Source organism: Primulina eburnea, chromosome 14, assembly GCF_022965805.1.
Source record: "Primulina eburnea isolate SZY01 chromosome 14, ASM2296580v1, whole genome shotgun sequence".
NCBI lineage: Eukaryota > Viridiplantae > Streptophyta > Magnoliopsida > Lamiales > Gesneriaceae > Primulina > Primulina eburnea.
This window is the reverse complement of record NC_133114.1, coordinates 25,096,112-25,115,450: the sequence shown is the minus strand read 5'-3', so window position 1 is coordinate 25,115,450 and position 19,339 is coordinate 25,096,112. Positions and strand designations below refer to the sequence as shown.

The following is a 19,339-nucleotide window of genomic DNA, read 5'->3' as shown; positions in this document are numbered from 1 at the left end:
ACGAGTTTGTACAAGATAGTGGCAAAGGTGTTGACTAACAGAATTCAGAAAGTCTTGGATTCAACTGTCGATGAGACACAATGTGCTTTTATTAAGGGGAGACAGATTCTTGATTGTTGCCTAATTGCAAATGAGGTTGTGGAGGAATATAGAAGGAAACATAAAAAGGGGTGGATTCTAAAAGTTGATTTGGAAAAAGCATATGACAATGTTGATTGGAGGTTTCTGGATTTTGTATTGAATATGAAAGGGTTTGGAGAGAGATGGAGGAGGTGGATTAAGGGATGTGTTTCGAGTGTGTCCTTTTCGATTTTCATTAATGGAAGGCCAAGGGGGAAATTCAAGGGGGAGCGAGGACTTCGACAGGGGGATCCATTATCCCCTTTCCTGTTTAATTTAGTAGTTGATGTTTTGGGTAGATTGGTTGATAAGGCCAAGGGATTGAATGAGGTAAAAGGACTCGAAGTTGGGAGAAGAAAAGTGGAGATATCGCATATTCAGTTCGCGGATGACACTCTATTTTTGGTTCAGGAGAGAAGACATGTCATGGCATTAATGGATATACTTAATTACTTCGGTCATCAATCGGGATTGAAGATAAACTTGGAAAAAAGTCTGGTTTTGGGAATTAACTGTCCGGATGATGAGGTTGACGCTTTGGCACATGAACTTGGTTGTAAAAAAGATATCTTGCCAATAAAGTACTTAGGAGTTCCATTGGGTGGTGATCCATCGAAGATAGATTTTTGGGAACCGGTCTTATCAAAAATGGCAAGGAAACTTGCTTCATGGAAAAAAACCTTCCTCTCAAGAGGGGGAAGATTGGTTTTGATACAGTCAGTGTTGAGCGCTTTGCCGTCATATTACATGTCTTTATTTAAAGTGCCGAGAAGGGTTGAGATGCGGATGGACAAGTTGATGAGGGACTTTTTGTGGGATGGTGCAGATGGGGATAAGCATTGTCATATCGTCGGCTGGAAGCAGGTAACTAAACCTAAGGTCAGGGGGGGTTTGGGCGTGGGGAATATAGGTTTGAGAAATCGAGCTTTGTTGGGAAAATGGTGGTGGAGGGGGTCGCTGGAAGGAGAAAAGTTATGGAAAAAAGTGATAACAAGCATTTATGGTACTCAAGATAATGGGTGGGATGTGGGTTTGGCAAGGAACACAACTTTCAGAAGTCCGTGGAAATTTATCTCTCGATCTTACCCGTTTTTTCTTCCTTTGGTTGGGGCGGTGTTAAGAGAGGGTAATATCATTCGATTTTGGGAAGATGTTTGGGAGGGGGGGGAGTCATTTTCACAGAGCTTTCCTTCACTATATAGGATTACCACAACTCAAAACAAACCGATTAGCAGCTTTCTGGCATCACATTCTGAGGGACCCAGTCATATCTTTCATTGGGACATTCGTTTTAGAAGAGAGTTAAATGAGGTAGAAGTGGGTGAGTTCACAAACCTATTAGGGGTTCTCGAGTCGGTGAGATTACAGAGGGGTGTGGGGGATTTTAGAGTTTGGATGGGAGACCAGTCAGGAGTGTTCTCAGTTAGTTCATTTTACAATTCATTCTTTCCTATATCATCTGTTCCTTACTTTCCTTACTTTCAAAGAATCTGGAAAGTACCGATCCCTCATAAAGTACGGGTTTTCGCTTGGATTTTGGCTCTGGGGAAACTCCCCACTTGCGATTCCATTCAAAGAAGGTGGCCCTCGTGTATGTTGTGTCCTCAGTGGTGCGTGTTATGTCAGAAAAAAGAAGAAAATCAAGATCACTTGTTGGTGCATTGCTCTTTCGCGAGAGATATTTGGACGAAAGTCTTGACGGAATTGGGTTTTCAGTGGATACTTCCGAGGTCCGCGGCTGATATGATAATAACGGATTTGGGAGGAGTTACAAACAAAAGATTAACGCAATTCCTGCCAATTGTCTTACACTGTACGCTTTGGTCTATATGGTTGGAGAGGAACAAACGAATTTTTCAAGACAATCCAGATTCAACAGACGAAGTTTGGGAAAAGATAAAGTTCAGAGTTGCGAGCTGGACTATCATTGTTAAAGATTTTCAGCATTTGTCTATTTCTGAATTAATTAGGGACTGGAATTATGTGTGGGCGTGATCTTACTAGGATAGTGCTTAATATGTTATGTTCTTAATTCTACTGCGGATTACTCATCCGCTTTATGTGTAAAACTTCAATTATTAATAATATCTAGTTTCTTATCAAAAAAAAAAAACAAATTTCAGTTTCTCAAAGAAAATACACCTTGGAATCTTTGAAGAAACAGGGATGCTGGGATGTAAACCAAGCAAGACCCCGAACGAACTAGGTGACAAAGAAAACATGTTTGAAAGAGGACCGGTTAACAAGGAAGTTATCAACGCCTTGTTAGAAGACTTATCTACTTTTCACAGACAAGGCCAGATATTGTATTTGCAGTCAGTTTGATCAGCCAATACATGCATTCTCCATGTCAGGGCCATCTTAATGTTGTGTACTGCATTCTGAAATACTTGAAGCAATCACCAGGAAAGGGGTTATTCCTTGCTAAGACCAATTATAGGAGTTTAAAGGATTTACAGATGTAGATTGGACTGGTTGAATTGATGACTGAAAATCAACATCTGGATATTGTACAATGTGATGGGGAAATTTGGTCACATGGCTTGGTAAGAAGCAGTCTGTTGTGGCTAGAAGTAGTGCGAAAGCAGAGTACAGGGCCATGGCTCATGGAATATGTGAGCTTATTTGGATTGAGAGAATAATGGGAGAGTTGACGATAGGATTTGAAAATCCTATGCAACTCTATCACGATAGGTTGCAATCCAGTTCATCGGGATCAAACTAAACATGTTGAAATAGACCGACACTTTATTAAAGAAAATATAAAGGAAGCATAGTTGACATAGAATATGTCCCTACTTCCCAACAACCAGCAGATTTACTCACCGAAGGACTGACAGAGCAAGCTTGCCCTCATAAACATCTATAGTTTAGCTTGAAGGGGAATGAAGAAATATTTAAATTAGATTAGATCAAATCCCTTATATTTGGTAGGATTGTAAATAGATATAAATTGATTTTTATAACCAAAATCATGGAATTTTGATTTGTATTCTGAAAGTATAAAAGATGGATGTCATAGGTTGCAATCCAGTTCATCGTTATCAAACTAAATATGTTGAAATAGACCGACACTTTATTAAAGAAAATATAAAGGAAGGCATAGTTGACATTGAATATGTCCCCACTTCCCAACAACCAGCAGATTTACTCACCGAAGGACTGACAGAGCAAGCTTGCCCTCATAAACATCCTATAGTTTAGCTTGAGGGGGAGTGAAGAAATATTTAAATTAGATTAGATCAAATCCTTTATATTTGGTAGGATTGTAAATAGATATAGATTGATTTTTATAACCAAAATCATGGAATTTTGATTTGTATTCTGAAAGTATAAAAGATGGATGTACTCCAAGGATTATTGCTTAATTTATAAAAGTTTTTAATCTCTTTCACTTCTGAAATGGGTATTGGCAAAACAGTTTCCATACAAAAACGAGACTTTCTTTTACTTCTAGATGGGTTAATTTTAAGCACAAATTAATCATCTATGTTCATATCAAATTTCTATTCTTAACACCAACATAGTTTCCAATTTCAACATTGCTTGAACTGAAATTTTCAAAATTTTTTATCTAAAAGATGCAGGGATGATTTTTTTATCATGTACTTATAATAGTATCAAAACTATGTTTAGAGAGTAAATGGGAAGTGTAAATATTTGAGTGTCGCACGTAATCTTGAGAGAAGATTATCGATGCACCTTACATGAAAAGCATGGGTCAAACCTATGTGATTCATGTCAAAACAAGAAAAGAAATGGGGACAGGAAACATTTAACAGTCTATGTAATCTTGAGAGAATTATGTGTGCCTTGCACGAAAAATATGGGGCAAACTATGCGATTCAGTTCAGCCAACATCTCAAAATATACGAAACTAAACAAATAGATTATCTTATATTACTCCATGAGACCTGAGAAAGATCCTTCCATCTCTTTAGCTCCCCAAAATGACGCAAAACAACATTCAGGTCTTGTGCTTTCAACACTTCTCCTAATCTGTACAGAAAGCTGACGTTATCTTTCCATGTAAAGATCAAAATTTCATTCAATGGGACATGGATATGCAAATTCTGTGAATTCAAAAGCCTTAATCTATTTATACATGAGAGTACACCAGTTTAAGTGGGCATAGGACAAGTTATCTTTGAGAAAATAATCCTTGGTAAAGTAAATATAGAACGTGCAAGCTCCATCACAAAACAACATTAAAATATTGAGTACAAAATTCAATATTTTCCTATAGTTAAAGAACAAGCCCATGACAAATGTAGATATGTTCCAGCCCAAATGGTTAATACATGTCTAGCTCCGGCCCATGACAAAGGATAGAAATACTTTAGCCCAAACTCATGAAGATTCGAGAGTTTCAGAACAAGAATTTAGTGGATAAAGTTTTCTCCTTCCTAAAACGAATATTTGCTTGTTATAACTACGTAACAAGATTTATCAGGTCTTTCAATTTTATATTAGTGATAATGATCTATAAATAGGAATGATCTTAATTGTATTACGTGAGAAAACATTTTATGCAATGAATATATTGCTCATTTCTGATTTTATCATTTTCTCCTTTAACTTGGTATCGGAGAGCAGATAGCAGAAGTCACGTCCTCTGGTGAATCGGTCACCCACGCACAGTCCACCGACGGCAACAACGTCCCAATTATCAACCTTGCAAACCAAATCAGCTCAGTCAAACTCACCAACGACAACTATCTCCTATGGTATTTGCAAGTCCATTCTGGTATTCGTGGGTTGGGTCTCAAGCTGTTTATTCTTGTTAATCCTCCCGTTCTTCCCCAAGTTCTCATCGATGATAAAGGGGCAGAGATGTTCGATTCGAACTTTATCACTTGGTGTCACCAAGATCAGCTTTTAGTTTCTTTCTTTTAGCCTTCATGTCTGAAGGTGTTCAAAGGCAGATGGATCGGTTGTTTAACTTCCACTCATTTATGGCCGAGGTGATGCAATATAAACTACCGCCTGAAAAATTGACAAAAGGGTAATCTCTCATGAAAGATTACTGGGGCAAAATGAAGCATTACATTGATATTCTGGCATCCTGTGGTTACCCTCTTTCTGAAGATGATCAGATTCTTCATGTGCTTGGAGTAATTAGACTTGAGTATGACTCTGTTGTTGTCCATGTTACCTCTAAAGTGGAATCTCTCGCCATGTCCGATGTTGCTACACTTCTATTAGCTCATGAAGGGAGGATCAAATCATATGCCCATGTTGTCGATACATCATCTTCTTCTGTCAATGCTACTGTGTTTCAACCACCGAAGAAACCTCAGTTTCATCCTCTGACTTCTGGTTTTCCCCTCGAGGTCGTTGACGTGGCAAGAACACTCGAGGACGTTGTCGAGGTCTGAATCCCAATTCTGGTCGCCCGGTGTGTCAAATATGTGGTATTTCTAAGCATATTGCTGAAAAATGCTACATACCAGTTTGACGTGGATTTTGTTCCATATCGTCGATCATCTAGAGGTCCTCCTTCTCATGATCCCCAAAGCTTGCATAATGATAGGCAGCGGTCTCCAGTTGCCGCTACAGCTTCTTCGACATGTGAACCATCAATGGATGATTGGTGGTTTCTGGACTCGGGAACCTCGCACCATGTTACAAGTGTCTTGAGCAATTTTGTTGGGTTAAGCAGTGCATGAGTGAGAGTAGTATTGGAATGGGTGACCTCCTGGGAAATTCATATGCGTCAAGCTGCTGACGTTGCGCCGCTTGACCTGGTTGACTAAGTGAGCCATATAAGATTGATACTAGATCTTAACGGGTAATATTGTCTCTACTGGGGACAGAGCCAATGGTAGGAAAAATATAAGATTGATCTCTAAGAGATATGAGACAGCACCAGCAGATAAACACACACCTCCCCGGACTCATGGGCCTAACAGCCCGACCCATTAGCACCCAAGTATAGGTGCACTCTGTGTCGCCACAAGTATAAGGAAATAAAATTGCACCTTAGCTAACAGCTATAACTTTTGGCCTAGTGGTAAGCGTTTGATCTTAACAAATCTCTTTCTTGTCTCATACTACTAGGGTAATGGTACAATTCACATTGGAACGGAGCAGGTCTGTTCATCTCTCACTCAAGACACTTGAATTTTTGGTCCTCTTCATCTAGATCTTTTATTCTCAAAAATCTTTGACGAGTCCCACAAATCATCAAAAATCTCATTAGTGTTAGTCAGCACGTTAGCTCGTGACAATAATGTTTTCTTTGAATTTCATTTTACTTTTTGCCTTGTGAAGGATCAAGCCATTCACGATGCTTCTTCGAGGGAGTTAGCACAAGGATCTGTATAAATTCAATCTCGGTCAGCCTCTGCCATTTCATGAAGATCCAGCCACTTGTTTTCATGCTGGTCCTTGCTCTTCGAGAAATTCCAGTAGCTCGGAAACACACTACCCACAAATCGAAGACACTTCTCATTCCCTAAAACAGTGGTCTCTTATGTTAGCCCACCCTACAATTTCCACTGTTAAAACAAATTTTTCAGTGTAATGTTCCTTTTCTAAAAATGAAATTTTCAATATGTGTTTTTGTCACCTGGCAAAAAGTCTTCAAATTCCTTCTGATTTGTTTCACACATCTTTTTCTACACCTTTTGAATTAGTTTATGCAGACATGGGGACCCTCACATACAACATATCGAAATAGTTATCGTTATTATGTTAGCTTTGTTGATGCCTACACTCGTTTTACTTGGATTTATCTTCTTAAACTTAAATCTGAAGTAAGTCGAGTATTTCAATTATTTAACACTCAAGTTGAAGTTCAGTTCAACACAATTCAGTTTAACACAAAAATAACCGCATTACAAATTGATTGGGGAGTGGGGATTCAGATCTTTAACACCATTTCTCCAAAATCATCGTGTTTCTTGTCCGTATACACCTCAACAAAATGGGGTTGTAGAACAAAAGCATCACCACATTGTAGAAACTGGTCTTATTCTATTAGCTCATGCTTCCACGCCTCTTCGATTTTGGGATGATGCTTTCTTAACTGTTGTGTTTCTCATTAATAGACTCCCCACTTCAGCTCTTTCAGGTGAAATACCTCATACTAAAATATATAATAAAAATGTCGATTATTATTTCCTTCGAATCTTTGGGTGTTTGTGTTTTCCTTGCTTATGACCGTATAATCACCATAAACTTAAATTCAGATCAACACCCTGCACTTTTCTTGGTTACAGTTATAAGCATAAAGGATACAAGTGTCTTAGTCGAGATGGTCACATATTTAATTCAAGGCATGTTAGATTTGATGAAACATCATTTTGTTTGCTCAAAGCACTTAAGAAAATTCTGAGAGTTCACAAACTCGGTGTCTCTCTTCTTCTCCACTTTATCTTCCATCTCTTTCCTCTTACTCACAATCTTCTATTAGATCCATCCGTTCCACAACCTCAAACTATGTTCCTTCTACATCTATCCCATCTAGTCTTGGTCTTCAAGTTTAAGACCAGCCTCTCATACTACCTCATCTAATTCTGCTGGTCCTACTGAATAGGAGAGATCGGCCTTGCTCCCTGTGAATAACCATCCTATGGTTACTAGATCTAAAGCTGGAGTTTATAAACCCAAGGTTCTTGGTACTCTATTCTCCACCATTTCAGAACCACAGACAGTTTTGGAGGAAAAGAAAAGTTCAGATTGGGTTAAGGCTATGGATTCTGAATATATTGCGCTGATGAAAAATCATATTCGTTAGTTCCACTTCCTTCTGCTACGCCAATAATTGGGAGTAGATGGGTTTATAAATAAAAAATAAATCCTGATGGGTTGCATGACTAAAGCGAGACTTAAGGCTAAAGAGTAAACGCAAACACCGGGATTGGATTACACTGAAAAGTTTAGTCCGATTCTTAAACCAACGACTATTCGTATGGTTGTAACTATTATTGTTTCTAAAGGCTAGATTATTCAGCAACTTGATGTTAATATAGCTTTTTTTGAATGGTTCTTTAACAGAAACTGTGTATACGCAACAAACTATGGGATATGAGGTTCAAGATGGTGCTACTCCATTAGTTTGCAAGATGGATAAAGCAATTTATGGGCTTAAACAATCCCCTTGAGCGTGGTTTGATCACAGGCAATGATCAAGCTTAGATTGAGCAGATTATTTGTTATCTGGACAAGCAATTTTCTCATAAGAATCTTGGAGACTTGTCAAAGAGAATTGAAGTTCGCAAGTCATCTGCTCACTCATTACTTCTCACGGTGACCAAATACGTCAAGAATTTTCTGATAAAAATAAAAATGCCAATCCATTGCCAACGCCAATGTCCACAGGTGTGAAACTTTCTTTCAAAGATGGAGATCCTTTTGAGGATGTTACATTTACAGAAGCACCATAGGAGCTATACAGTATCTAACCATTACAAGACCGGATATAGCATACAGTGTCAATCGAGTATGTCAGTCTATGCAAACTCCTCTTCTTACTCATTAGAAGGCAATTAAGAGAGTTCTCCGGTATCTTAATGGCACCATGGACTTTGGCATTAGTTTGACAGCATCGTCCAATCTCTCTGTTCATGATTATTGTGATGCGGGATTGGGGGCACGATCCAAATGATCGGAGATCTACTTCCGGGTTCTGCTGGTTCTTTGGAAAAGTGAAAGGATTCTCCCGTGGCTAGTAACCGTACTCTCCAATCTCATGGAGTTCTAAAAAGAAATCTGTGGTTTCGAGATCTAGTACGGAGGTGGAGTATAGTAGTCTTGAAAATGCAACTTCAGAATTGTCATGGATTCAATCTCTTTTAACAGAACTCGCTTTTGTTGTTAGGGCACTCCTATATTGTGGTGTGATGATGTCAGTACAATTGCTTTAAGTGCAAATCCTATCCTTCATGCTAAAACTAAACATCTGGAGTTAGATATCCATTTTGTACGTGAGAAGGTTGCCTCCAAATTGCTCAGTGTTCAATTTGTTCCGTCCAATGATCAAACAGCGGATGTCTTGAGAAAACCATTATCAGCAATTACGTTCAATCGATTCCGCGGCAAGCTCAGCGTGATCTCTAACACCCCACTCAGCTTGAGGGGCAAGTTAAGGAACAAGCCCATGACAGATGAAGATATGTTCCAGCCCAAATGGTTAATACATGTCTAGCTCAAGCCCATGACAAACATAGGAATACTTCAGCCCAAACTCATGAAGATTCGAGAGTTTCTGAACAAGAATTTATAGATAAAGTTTTCTCAAAAGGAATATTCGCTTGTTATAACAACCTGACAAGATTTAATATGTCTGTCAATTTTATATTAGTAATAGTGATCTATAAATAGGAATGGTCTTAATTGTATTCTGTAAGAAAAGATTTTACACAATGAACATATTGCTCATCTCTGATTTTATCATTTTCTCCTTTCTCGAACTGCCGTACACAAGAAAAAAAAGTAGATCTAATCATTTTTGCAAAGAAGCTTTAGCCACCCTCCAGGTCAGCAGGAAATCAAAATTTCAACTTATTTGATGCCCCAACCAAGCAAATGACTCCAACATACTAGCCACATATTACAGATACTTCAAACCTTCAGTAAAGTAATGAAGAGAGTATAAAATCTCAATAAACCCAATAGTTAGCTCATCAGCATACGAAACAATATGTCATCATGCTTGTTAATGATTAGCACTAAAGCAGATACGTCAACTAGACTGTAAAATGAAATTTAAACTCTATTCCCCCAAGAAAACAACCGAGAAAATTCATAACCAAATGGAAAGAAACGCAAACTCTCGGAAAGTAATCCAACAATAACAAGCCTGGCCACCCAATTTTTGCCCAAAAATAAAGGGCTTGCAGGATTCGAGCTAGTAATCTAGTGATTTGATAACACGGAATTAGAAATATGTTTGGCTAATGCTCGAGCTCCCGGAGGAGGAGAACAATACCACTAAAATTGAAACTGTTATCTCTTAGTCCAATCGAAAAGACAAACATAACAAGTATTGGCACAAAATACCACACAATTAAGTTCAAAACACAATGTAAGATAGCTTCACATTGTACAGAAACTGAGTCAAACAAACCTCAAAAGAGCAGGTGCCAAATCAGAAGTCTGTAGAACCTCAAGAATTGCGGATTGTCTGATTTTATAAGAAGCCGAATGATTCCCAGAAAAACGTGAGGAAGAATTCGTGGGCTGGGTTCTAACTTCGCCTTGTTTCCCAGTGCTAGTTGAGGTCGAGGCTGTCCGCCGCGGCGGAGGCACCACTGCTAAGGCGGTTACGGGTGGAGAATTCTTGATGGGTCGGGTTTTCGGGAGACATAGCACTGATTGATAGCCATTTCCAAGCACCGATGACACCTCCATTGTCTTAGGATAGCAATGCAGCAAATAGACCACCAAAATCTGCACAACGATTAATGAAATTGGATACCTTTTGGTTTTCAAATTTTATTTTATTTTCATTTTATATATTTTCCCAATAAAATAAATTTTTCTCCTCGCCAAAACTACTCCAACTAGAAAACTAATTTCTCTAGGTCGTCTTTTTTGTTATGCGACTCTCAACTAGAACACTAATTTTAGGTTATAATATTAAGAAATACACAATTTCAAAAAATAATGTCTATCAGATGGTGTAGCATTCTTGGATTTTGTAAGTCATTCATTATTAATTTTAATATTTGATGTAAGATATTTGTAGGCTTTTTAACCATTTACCCCCTATTCTATACTACTTTAATAAAATAAAGTAAAAAAAAAATATTTACAAACTAATGTATCACGCCTCTTAAAATAAAGTAAAAAAAAAATATTTACAAACTAATGTATCACGCCTCTTCAAGAGACGTGACTTACAAAATTTTTATTTTCTTAAAAGGCAAGTCACGCCATCTGAGATGGCGTGACTTGCCTAATTTTTTTGAAAAAAAAAAAAACAAGTCACGCCATCTGACTTGCGTAATAAATTTTTTTTTAAAGTAAGTCACGCCTATTTAATAGACACGACTTGCTTAATATTTTTTTTAAATAATTGTTGGACGCTCGTTTTGGAGGAACTCGGTCATGTGACAGAGTGACGACCTACCACACTCAATAATACATACATCTTTCTTTTCTTTTACAAAGAAGACATTAAATTTTTTTTTTAAATGATATGATGTAACAGTGATCAATACTAGGCGTGTTAAAGTGATTTTTAAACATTTCATAAACAAATAACAATAATAATGATAAGCTTATCATAATAAATGATTTTTAAATATCTTTCTAAAAATTAATACTAATTAAATTTGCAAAAAAATTAAATCATCATCATATAAATTATATTTTAACATAAATAATAATTTTTTCTATAAATTTAATACTTAACATAAATAATTATCAATAAATAAATATCACATGGCTTTGCAGTCTTTGATCACATTGTATCGATCAACGATATAAATATATTTCTTTTAAATAATTAAATTAAAATTTTTCTTAACGTTTTTTATCACAGAAAATATATATATATCTATCAAGTCATGTCATATAACTTGCTTTTTTAAAAATATATATATAATGCAATTCACGTCATCTCATTTGGCGTGACTTACATTAAAAAAAATATTATGCAACTTTAATATTGCATGTGCTTGTTTAGCGTGACTTACATTAAAAAAAAATATTATACAAAAGTAATGCACCGGCAGCAGATACCCAATAATATATACTATATTATTATTATTATGTTTGAGATTTCTAAGTAACTATTTTTTTGTGTCATGGTCTGTTTTAATAATTATATATATAACTAAAGTGTTAAAATTTTCAAGCAAGCACATGTAGTTCAGCGGATAGATCCTCAGTTTTCTAAGCATTAGGTTGTAGGTTAAATTCTTATTTGAATCTTTTTTTTTTCTTTTTCTTATTTATTTTTTTAATTCATATATCAAAATTACAGTATAATTTCTCACTATTTTTTATAATAATATTTTAATCCTCATTTAAATATAAACAAAATAAATAAATAAAATATTGTATAAACATGCAATGTGTACATCAGTATACTAGTTATTGTTACTGCGTTTAACCGCACTTTAACCATAATCACAAACTAACCGTCAAACTCATTTCGTTCCTTTATATTATGTATTTAACATGTGTCATATTATTATTATTATTGTTGTTGTTGTTATTGTTATTATTATTATTAATTTTTAAAACTTGATATTTTATATTTAAAAATTATATGAATTTTTTATTTCATTGTAAAACTTTTACGTCGGGATTTAAAATTTTTACTTCTATTATTCTTATTTTTGTGGTAAAATCATATAGAATGTCAAAAATCAATATTTTAAAATTTAATTATTATAACAAATTTATATAAAAATATATATTCTACCCATTTATAAATGCTAAAAAAATTACTCTAGTCATTGTAAATGCTATAGAATAAGAGATACAATTACTTAAATCTTCAAAACTGCATAGCTTGTTTATATATCTATTCAATTTCTATTTTGGACATTAAAGCTTATACTTAAATAAAAAAAAAATATCTCTTGCTTTTTCCACTTTAACACTATAAATAATTTAAGCATATCCAAAAAATAAAATCACGTTTCTTCAACAAAGTATAAAGCATGTGAATCAAAATCACATAAAAATATGATACCATAAATCGTACATGAAACACCAAAAACATGATAGCTCTCTCAAGTCTCAACAAATATTTGAAGTTGCAAAACATTTTCATTCCGAACAAACAAAAGACATGTTCTAGTATTGTGGTCCAAAATCTCTAAACGATATCCCCACAACGTCGAGGTTTCCGAGCATTCTATAAGAATTACATCCGATTTACAACAATTAATTAATACTCAACGTAGTAGATGTATAAAACAAAAACCTGAAAAGTTATGACTTGAATTTTGCTTCAGATTTTTACTGAATTCATTAAAGTTATTATGGAATCCATGTTCCTTAATAATCAGTTTATGAGTGTAATGCCCGAGAATTAATTCCTGTAATCAGACGTTGATTAATTGATATGATTGAGGTTATAAGAACTCAAATGACGAGGCAGGGCGTCGTTGCATGGTAAGCCAAGAATTTGGACAGAACCTTCGGCGCTCGAGCAGTAGAAAAAGACCGCCCGAGGGCCAATGCACCATAATTATAGAATTTGGGCAGAATGTATGGCGCCCGAGCGGTAGAATGTTACCGCCCGAGCGCCATTGGGAACAAGCTAAGCATCCGGACAGAAAGTGCCACGCTCGAGCGGTACTTTCTTACCGCCCGAGCGCGAGACGTGTTGTGCAAAGAGTGTGCCATTTGCCTTCATGCATATATATATATATATATATATATATATATATATATATATATATATATATATATATATATATATATATATATACATGCAAAAACTAATCTTCAAAAGAAAGAAGGAATCGAGATGGGGCTTTAAAGAATTTTCAATTTATTGATCGTAGATTTAGATTTGTGAAAGATCCGTCTATCAGAATTGAAATCCGACTTCGGTACTGTGTTCCTAGCAACGACAGCTACAACTGGACGTAAGTTTTGTTACGTTTAGACAAGATTTGAATTTATGATGTTGTCAGAACTGAATATGAATCAGATGTGATGTTTCTACTACCATAGATATCGTGTAATTGAAATCAGATCGAAGAACAAACTGTTTATGCAATTGTTATGATTTTTGAAAGATATTGACTGAGATTCTATATCAGAATTGCATTAATATTCAGAGTATGAATTATGTTGACACAGATTATGAGTTCCAGTATTATATTTGTGATGTTCAGATTGACGGGGTTATTCAGATTGTATTGTTATACCGTCGAAACATCAGTTGATTTAGATTGATCAGATTCAGATATGATTTCGATTAAATGGTGATATTATTGATATGACTCAGATTGTATCTTGTTCAGACATTGATCAGATTGTATACTGGATTGAGTATTGATCAGAACAGATTGTATATTGAGTTATTTACTGATACGTTGTATTCGATATTGTCATTTCAGATTTGATATGGACAGAGTTGAATACAGGTCATCGTCTTCGTCAGACCGGGACGACAAAGGTATAAATAAATGTTGATTCGGGATTACACAACTCAAGTTAGGTTTGACTTGAGTTTCCCTAAATCACATACTTTATTTTATTGCATTGATATTTACAGATTATCAGATTGATATGTGCATGTATTGAATTAGAACAGAGTCAGAGTCCGAGTATTGGGCAGACAGCCTAGCTAGGGCAGAACCGCCGAGTCTTTCTCAGAACCGATAAGACTCTAGACTTACGGTGTATCGAAGAGCTTTAGATGTAGATCGACGTCTATCTCAGACACTCGATACAGCATACCAAAGTCTAAATTAGATTGGGATCCCTAGATTTGAGATAAGATAAGATTAGATCACGAGTCATTGATTCATGTAGTCAGATTAGATACATGTTTTGATGTTTGTTTATGCTTTTATATATGTTTTATATGATTGCATTTAATACATTGTTTATACTGGGATATTTATATCTCACCGGAGTTATCCGGCTGTTGTCTTGTTTTGTATGTGTGCATGACAACAGGTGGGACTGGATCGGGGTCAAGAGGATGAGGAGAGAAGAAGAGTTAGCGTGGTGATTCCGGACTTACTGTAGATTTGGTTTATTACTTGAACTTAGTAATTGAACCTTAGACTTAAATTGTACAGTATTGTACTTTTATACTGAAATGTATTTTATACTGAGATGTATATTATTTAGATTCCATTACCTTCCGCATTTACATTTTAAAAAGAAAAATTTTTAGACCCTGTTTATCAGAACTGATAATTAAATACCAACGATGATTAAGAAGATGATTAGCGTCTGGGTCCCTACAATGAGTCTAATATCGATGAATTTATTCATGTATACCTACAATTAAAAAAATTTACTTAGAGTGTATTAGAGTGCTCAATGATGGAGTTGAATATGATACTTAAAATGACCAAAGCATAGGAGTAGGAGACATTTCTTAAGTTTGAATTTCATTGGCATGAAAAAAATTATGACTTGTTGAGCCAATCGAAATTTTATCTCTTGCATGTTGAGAGATTTTTTTTATCATACACGTTATACTTTTCACCCTCATTTCTACAAAATATAAAAGTACATTTTTAAAACAATATGGCGACAAGATCATAACAAAGCCTCATCATTTGATTTTTTACACAACATCATACTCTTGCTCACATTCCACATTAGATTTTTCCCTTTACTATACCCTATTTCTTATCGCTTTTTCCATATAATTTTTTTTATATTATGCTGGTATCTCATGAATATTTATAAATTTTAAAACAAACAATATGTGTCTACACAAGACTCCAGCCATTTCAAAATAATGACAAGTGCATTCGATCTCATTATTTTCTTCGTCAAACGTAACATTTCGAATTCGTTATAATTGTCCAAGAGATCTTACATCAAACTTCAATGGATCGTCATATAATGAAGGTAAAGAATCAAAATCAATGTTCAAAGAATTCACCAACTTCTTTTCTAATATTTTGTAAATTTAAGTGTGTAAACATATGTACGTAGCATGTTGCAACAATGACTGATTTTTCACTACAATCGAAGACATTTTATGTCGGCCTCGAGAGTCTTCTTCATTTTCATTCATCTGTCACTGTTTCTGAATTGCTTCAAACTTTTTCGCAAACTCAAATAAAGTAAAAAATTTATTTCCCGCATCTTTCAAAACAAAATTTGTAGACTCACTTCTAAAAGTAGCTTTAAGCCCCACATAAAAAATTGTCAGTATTGAATGTCAATAACCATTTGTGCCTTAATTTTTGCATTCTCTTGAGCCATGAATGGTCTTGAAGACCAAAATCATTAATCATGTTTGCCCACACTATATTAAATTATTCTTCGGAATCACAAAATTGCATACATTTTGTAAACATGCCTTTAAATGCAGGATTGTGACGTTCACACTACCTAAATGTGGGAGGATTTTTTGAAATGTCCAATTGGCAAATGTGATGTTGTGAACCGAGAAACAATGATTCAATAGCATTCATTATTTCTTGACATTAATCAGTTAAAATCGTGTTGTTTTCCTCTCATAGATTCAAGAAATGTTTGAACAAATATTGAAACGAAGTCTCTGTCTCATCAGACATAAAAACTAACCCAAACATCATATTATCTTTATGATGATTTATGCCAACAAATGGAACACATATCAAATTATATATATTAGTCTTATAAGTCGTATTAAAAGAAATCACGTCACCAAAGTAGTCATAATCAACTCTAGCTCGACTATATCTGTAGAAAAATTAGACAAACGACCATTTTCATCCATTTGAATATATGAGTAAAATAAATCTTCATAATTTGATTTTGTTTTGAAATACCGCATCAACTCAAAAGCATCACCATTTTCAACTCTTGAATGCCCCTTTGTGACAATATTCAAATAATTATAAGCATTTTTTCGAATAAAGGCTAAATTCTCCACTCCATTTGATTTTTTTTTCCCATATATGACAACACACTAGAAGGTTTTGTCTCAGCATAAGTTTCACCATGAGCATGTGAAACTTTACGAGTGGATCTTAGTAAATATCTTTGGCTTTCATCAACCATGTCATGATCATGTTCAATTTCAAAAAATCGTCACTTTCCAAATTTCATTTTTTTCCAATTCTTAATCTTGCCTTACATTTGGTTCTTGTTTCTAGGTTCTTATACAACTTTCTATTATTATTTGTACTTTGCTTTCCATCATATTACTCTATGAGATGAGCACCCAAAGTCGTTCATATAAAATTTTTAGAACCACTAAAATTTTGTTTTTTTCCTCTTCGATCACTAAAATAATTACTGTGTGCATACTCACAATATGATAGATATGCATCATCAATGTTTTTAATGACTTGATCAACTGCTAACCTTTGTTGAAATTCTTCAATCGTGGACATCTACTTTTTCTGCTCAACATTCGACACATCACATTCTTCTCCATCGTGAATCGGCGAATTTAAAACAAACAATTAAGAGAAAACTTGGAAATGTTAGCATTTCATATATATTAGAATCAAATAAATTAAAATAAAATATAAATTTCCAATACTAAAAAAATATAAGTTTACATATTTATAATTGTGATAATTTACATAGTTGAAAATAATCTTTATATAATATCATATATGTATAGAGGAAATAACATATAATACACAAAATGAATGATAATTAAATATATAATTTTAAAAACACAAATGAAAGTCCCTTATCGATTTTCATTCTAGAGCACACATTTGATCAAGACAAAAGGTATAGGTAGTGTCACATGCAATTCTTATTTTTTTTTTACTAAATTTACTAAATCTAAAATTTTGCTAAAAAAAGAAAAAATTATATGTTTCTAAATCGTACCTAGAAAAAAAGTTACAGAAGAAGTTTTGATGAAAGTACGTAAGTGACATGAATAAGAATATTAGTGCTAGAATAAGTTTTTTTTATACATTTTTTAATTTCTGTTAACTAGTGATATATTTTAAGGAAAATTGATTTCAAGGAAAAAATTACTAGTGACGGGAACAACAGAAGCATGAATTAGCTAATTATAGTTGTTCAACCAAACTAAAATTGATAATAAAATTAATTAAAAAAAAAAAAAACTGACACGTGTCGATTATTTAACAACAGTAAGTAAATCTCCAGTATTATCATAGAATGGACCCATGGAATGGAGCCAATAACAAGATTATGAGGCCATGTCAAAGGATTTAACTACATTTTAGGTAGGAGTGGGTCTCATGTGAGACCGTCTCACGGATCTTAATCTGTGAGATGAGTCAACCCTATCCATATTCATAATAAAAAGTAATACTCTTAGCATAAAAAATAATGTTTTTTCATGGATGAACCAAATAAGAAATCCGTCTTACAAATACGACCCGTGAGACCGTCTCACACAAGTTTTTGCCTTTAGGTAGAGGTCATGGTTAAAATAATATATTATTTGATCACTTTATATTCAAAAAAATTTCTCTTTGGAAATGAATTGAAGTTTCCGATAGAATGAGCTAATATTACTAAAAGGTTAAAACATCAAGTAATTCTAATGGGAATCTTACTTTAGCGATTTGATATCGACAACTTTATAAATTAAATTAGTGTCATTGATTGAAGATTCATCAATAAAATTCAATCAGAAGCTCAAAACCATGAATAAAAAGTTACAGAATAAATCCAAATCTTACTTAAGTATCGTATCCATAACTATCTAGTCTACGCAATCAAATTATGCTCAAAGATAAAAAGGTAATACGTTTTTCTTTTGAAAGTAAAAGTATTAGTATTTTCACCAAAACTTTTGTGAGACAGTCTCACAAGTCAATTTTGTAAGCCCATGAAATTTTTTTACTTTTATACAAAAAGTATTACTTATTATTGTATATATGGACATAGTTGACACATCTCACAAGAAACTTAATGGAAAATTTTATTTACGTATTATTACAAATATGGATATAGTTGACACATCTCACGATAAACTTAGTGTAATATTTTATACGTACTTGTATGTACATATATAGTAATTCTATCGTGAAAATTACAGAAGCAGGCTTTGCAATATTCTTTGAGTGTTTTTATGTGGGTGTCCTTTTCTTAATTTTCTCGCTCGTGTCCAGCCAAATCCACAGCCACTTTTCCGGAATTATTGTATAAACTTTGTTCCTTAATTATTAACAATTTAAAATGTCTTGTTCATCGTAGAAGTTCTCCCATCAAATCCTTTGGTCCCATCAAATTTGTCTATATTATCAGCATTATTAATATATACTAGTTATTCTATACACGCTATACATATGTGTACAATTTTTTTATCATTATCGATTGACTAACCTGAAATTTGACAAATTATGGAGATATTATATTGATATTTGAATTGTTGAAATAAAAAAATAAAAATAAAAGTGTGTGTTGAAATTAAAAAAAAAACAAAAAATAAAAGTATAATATTTATATCATATAAAAGTAAAATTGAAAGAAAAAGTTGATGTGCTTCTTAGTTGATTATATATATACATGTATTGAAATTTTATGAATGTTTTTATTAAAATCAATTTTATGAATGTTTTTATTAAAAACTATGCTTTTATTATATAATTTAGAAGTGGCAGGAAATTACAATTTTGTGACTAAT

At 34.0% G+C, this 19,339-nt stretch overlaps 1 protein-coding gene across 3 annotated transcripts in view; it reads right to left on the bottom strand.

Annotated features, from left to right (window-relative positions):
* LOC140811417 (pentatricopeptide repeat-containing protein At1g10910, chloroplastic) overlaps positions 1-10,549 on the bottom strand; it is a 29,358-nt gene extending 18,809 nt beyond the window's left edge. The window contains exons 1-2 of one of the 3 annotated variants that reach the window (XM_073169268.1): positions 10,193-10,549; positions 4,035-4,119 (exon numbers count right to left, since the gene is read on the bottom strand). In XM_073169268.1, the coding sequence (XP_073025369.1) occupies positions 4,035-4,119; positions 10,193-10,476 (369 nt within the window). In that variant the 5' untranslated portion in view covers positions 10,477-10,549. The remainder of the gene's footprint in view (positions 1-4,034; positions 4,120-10,192) is intronic. The other 2 variants (XM_073169267.1, XM_073169269.1) reach the window with 2 other exon arrangements.
* Positions 10,550-19,339: the final 8,790 nt, after the last annotated feature.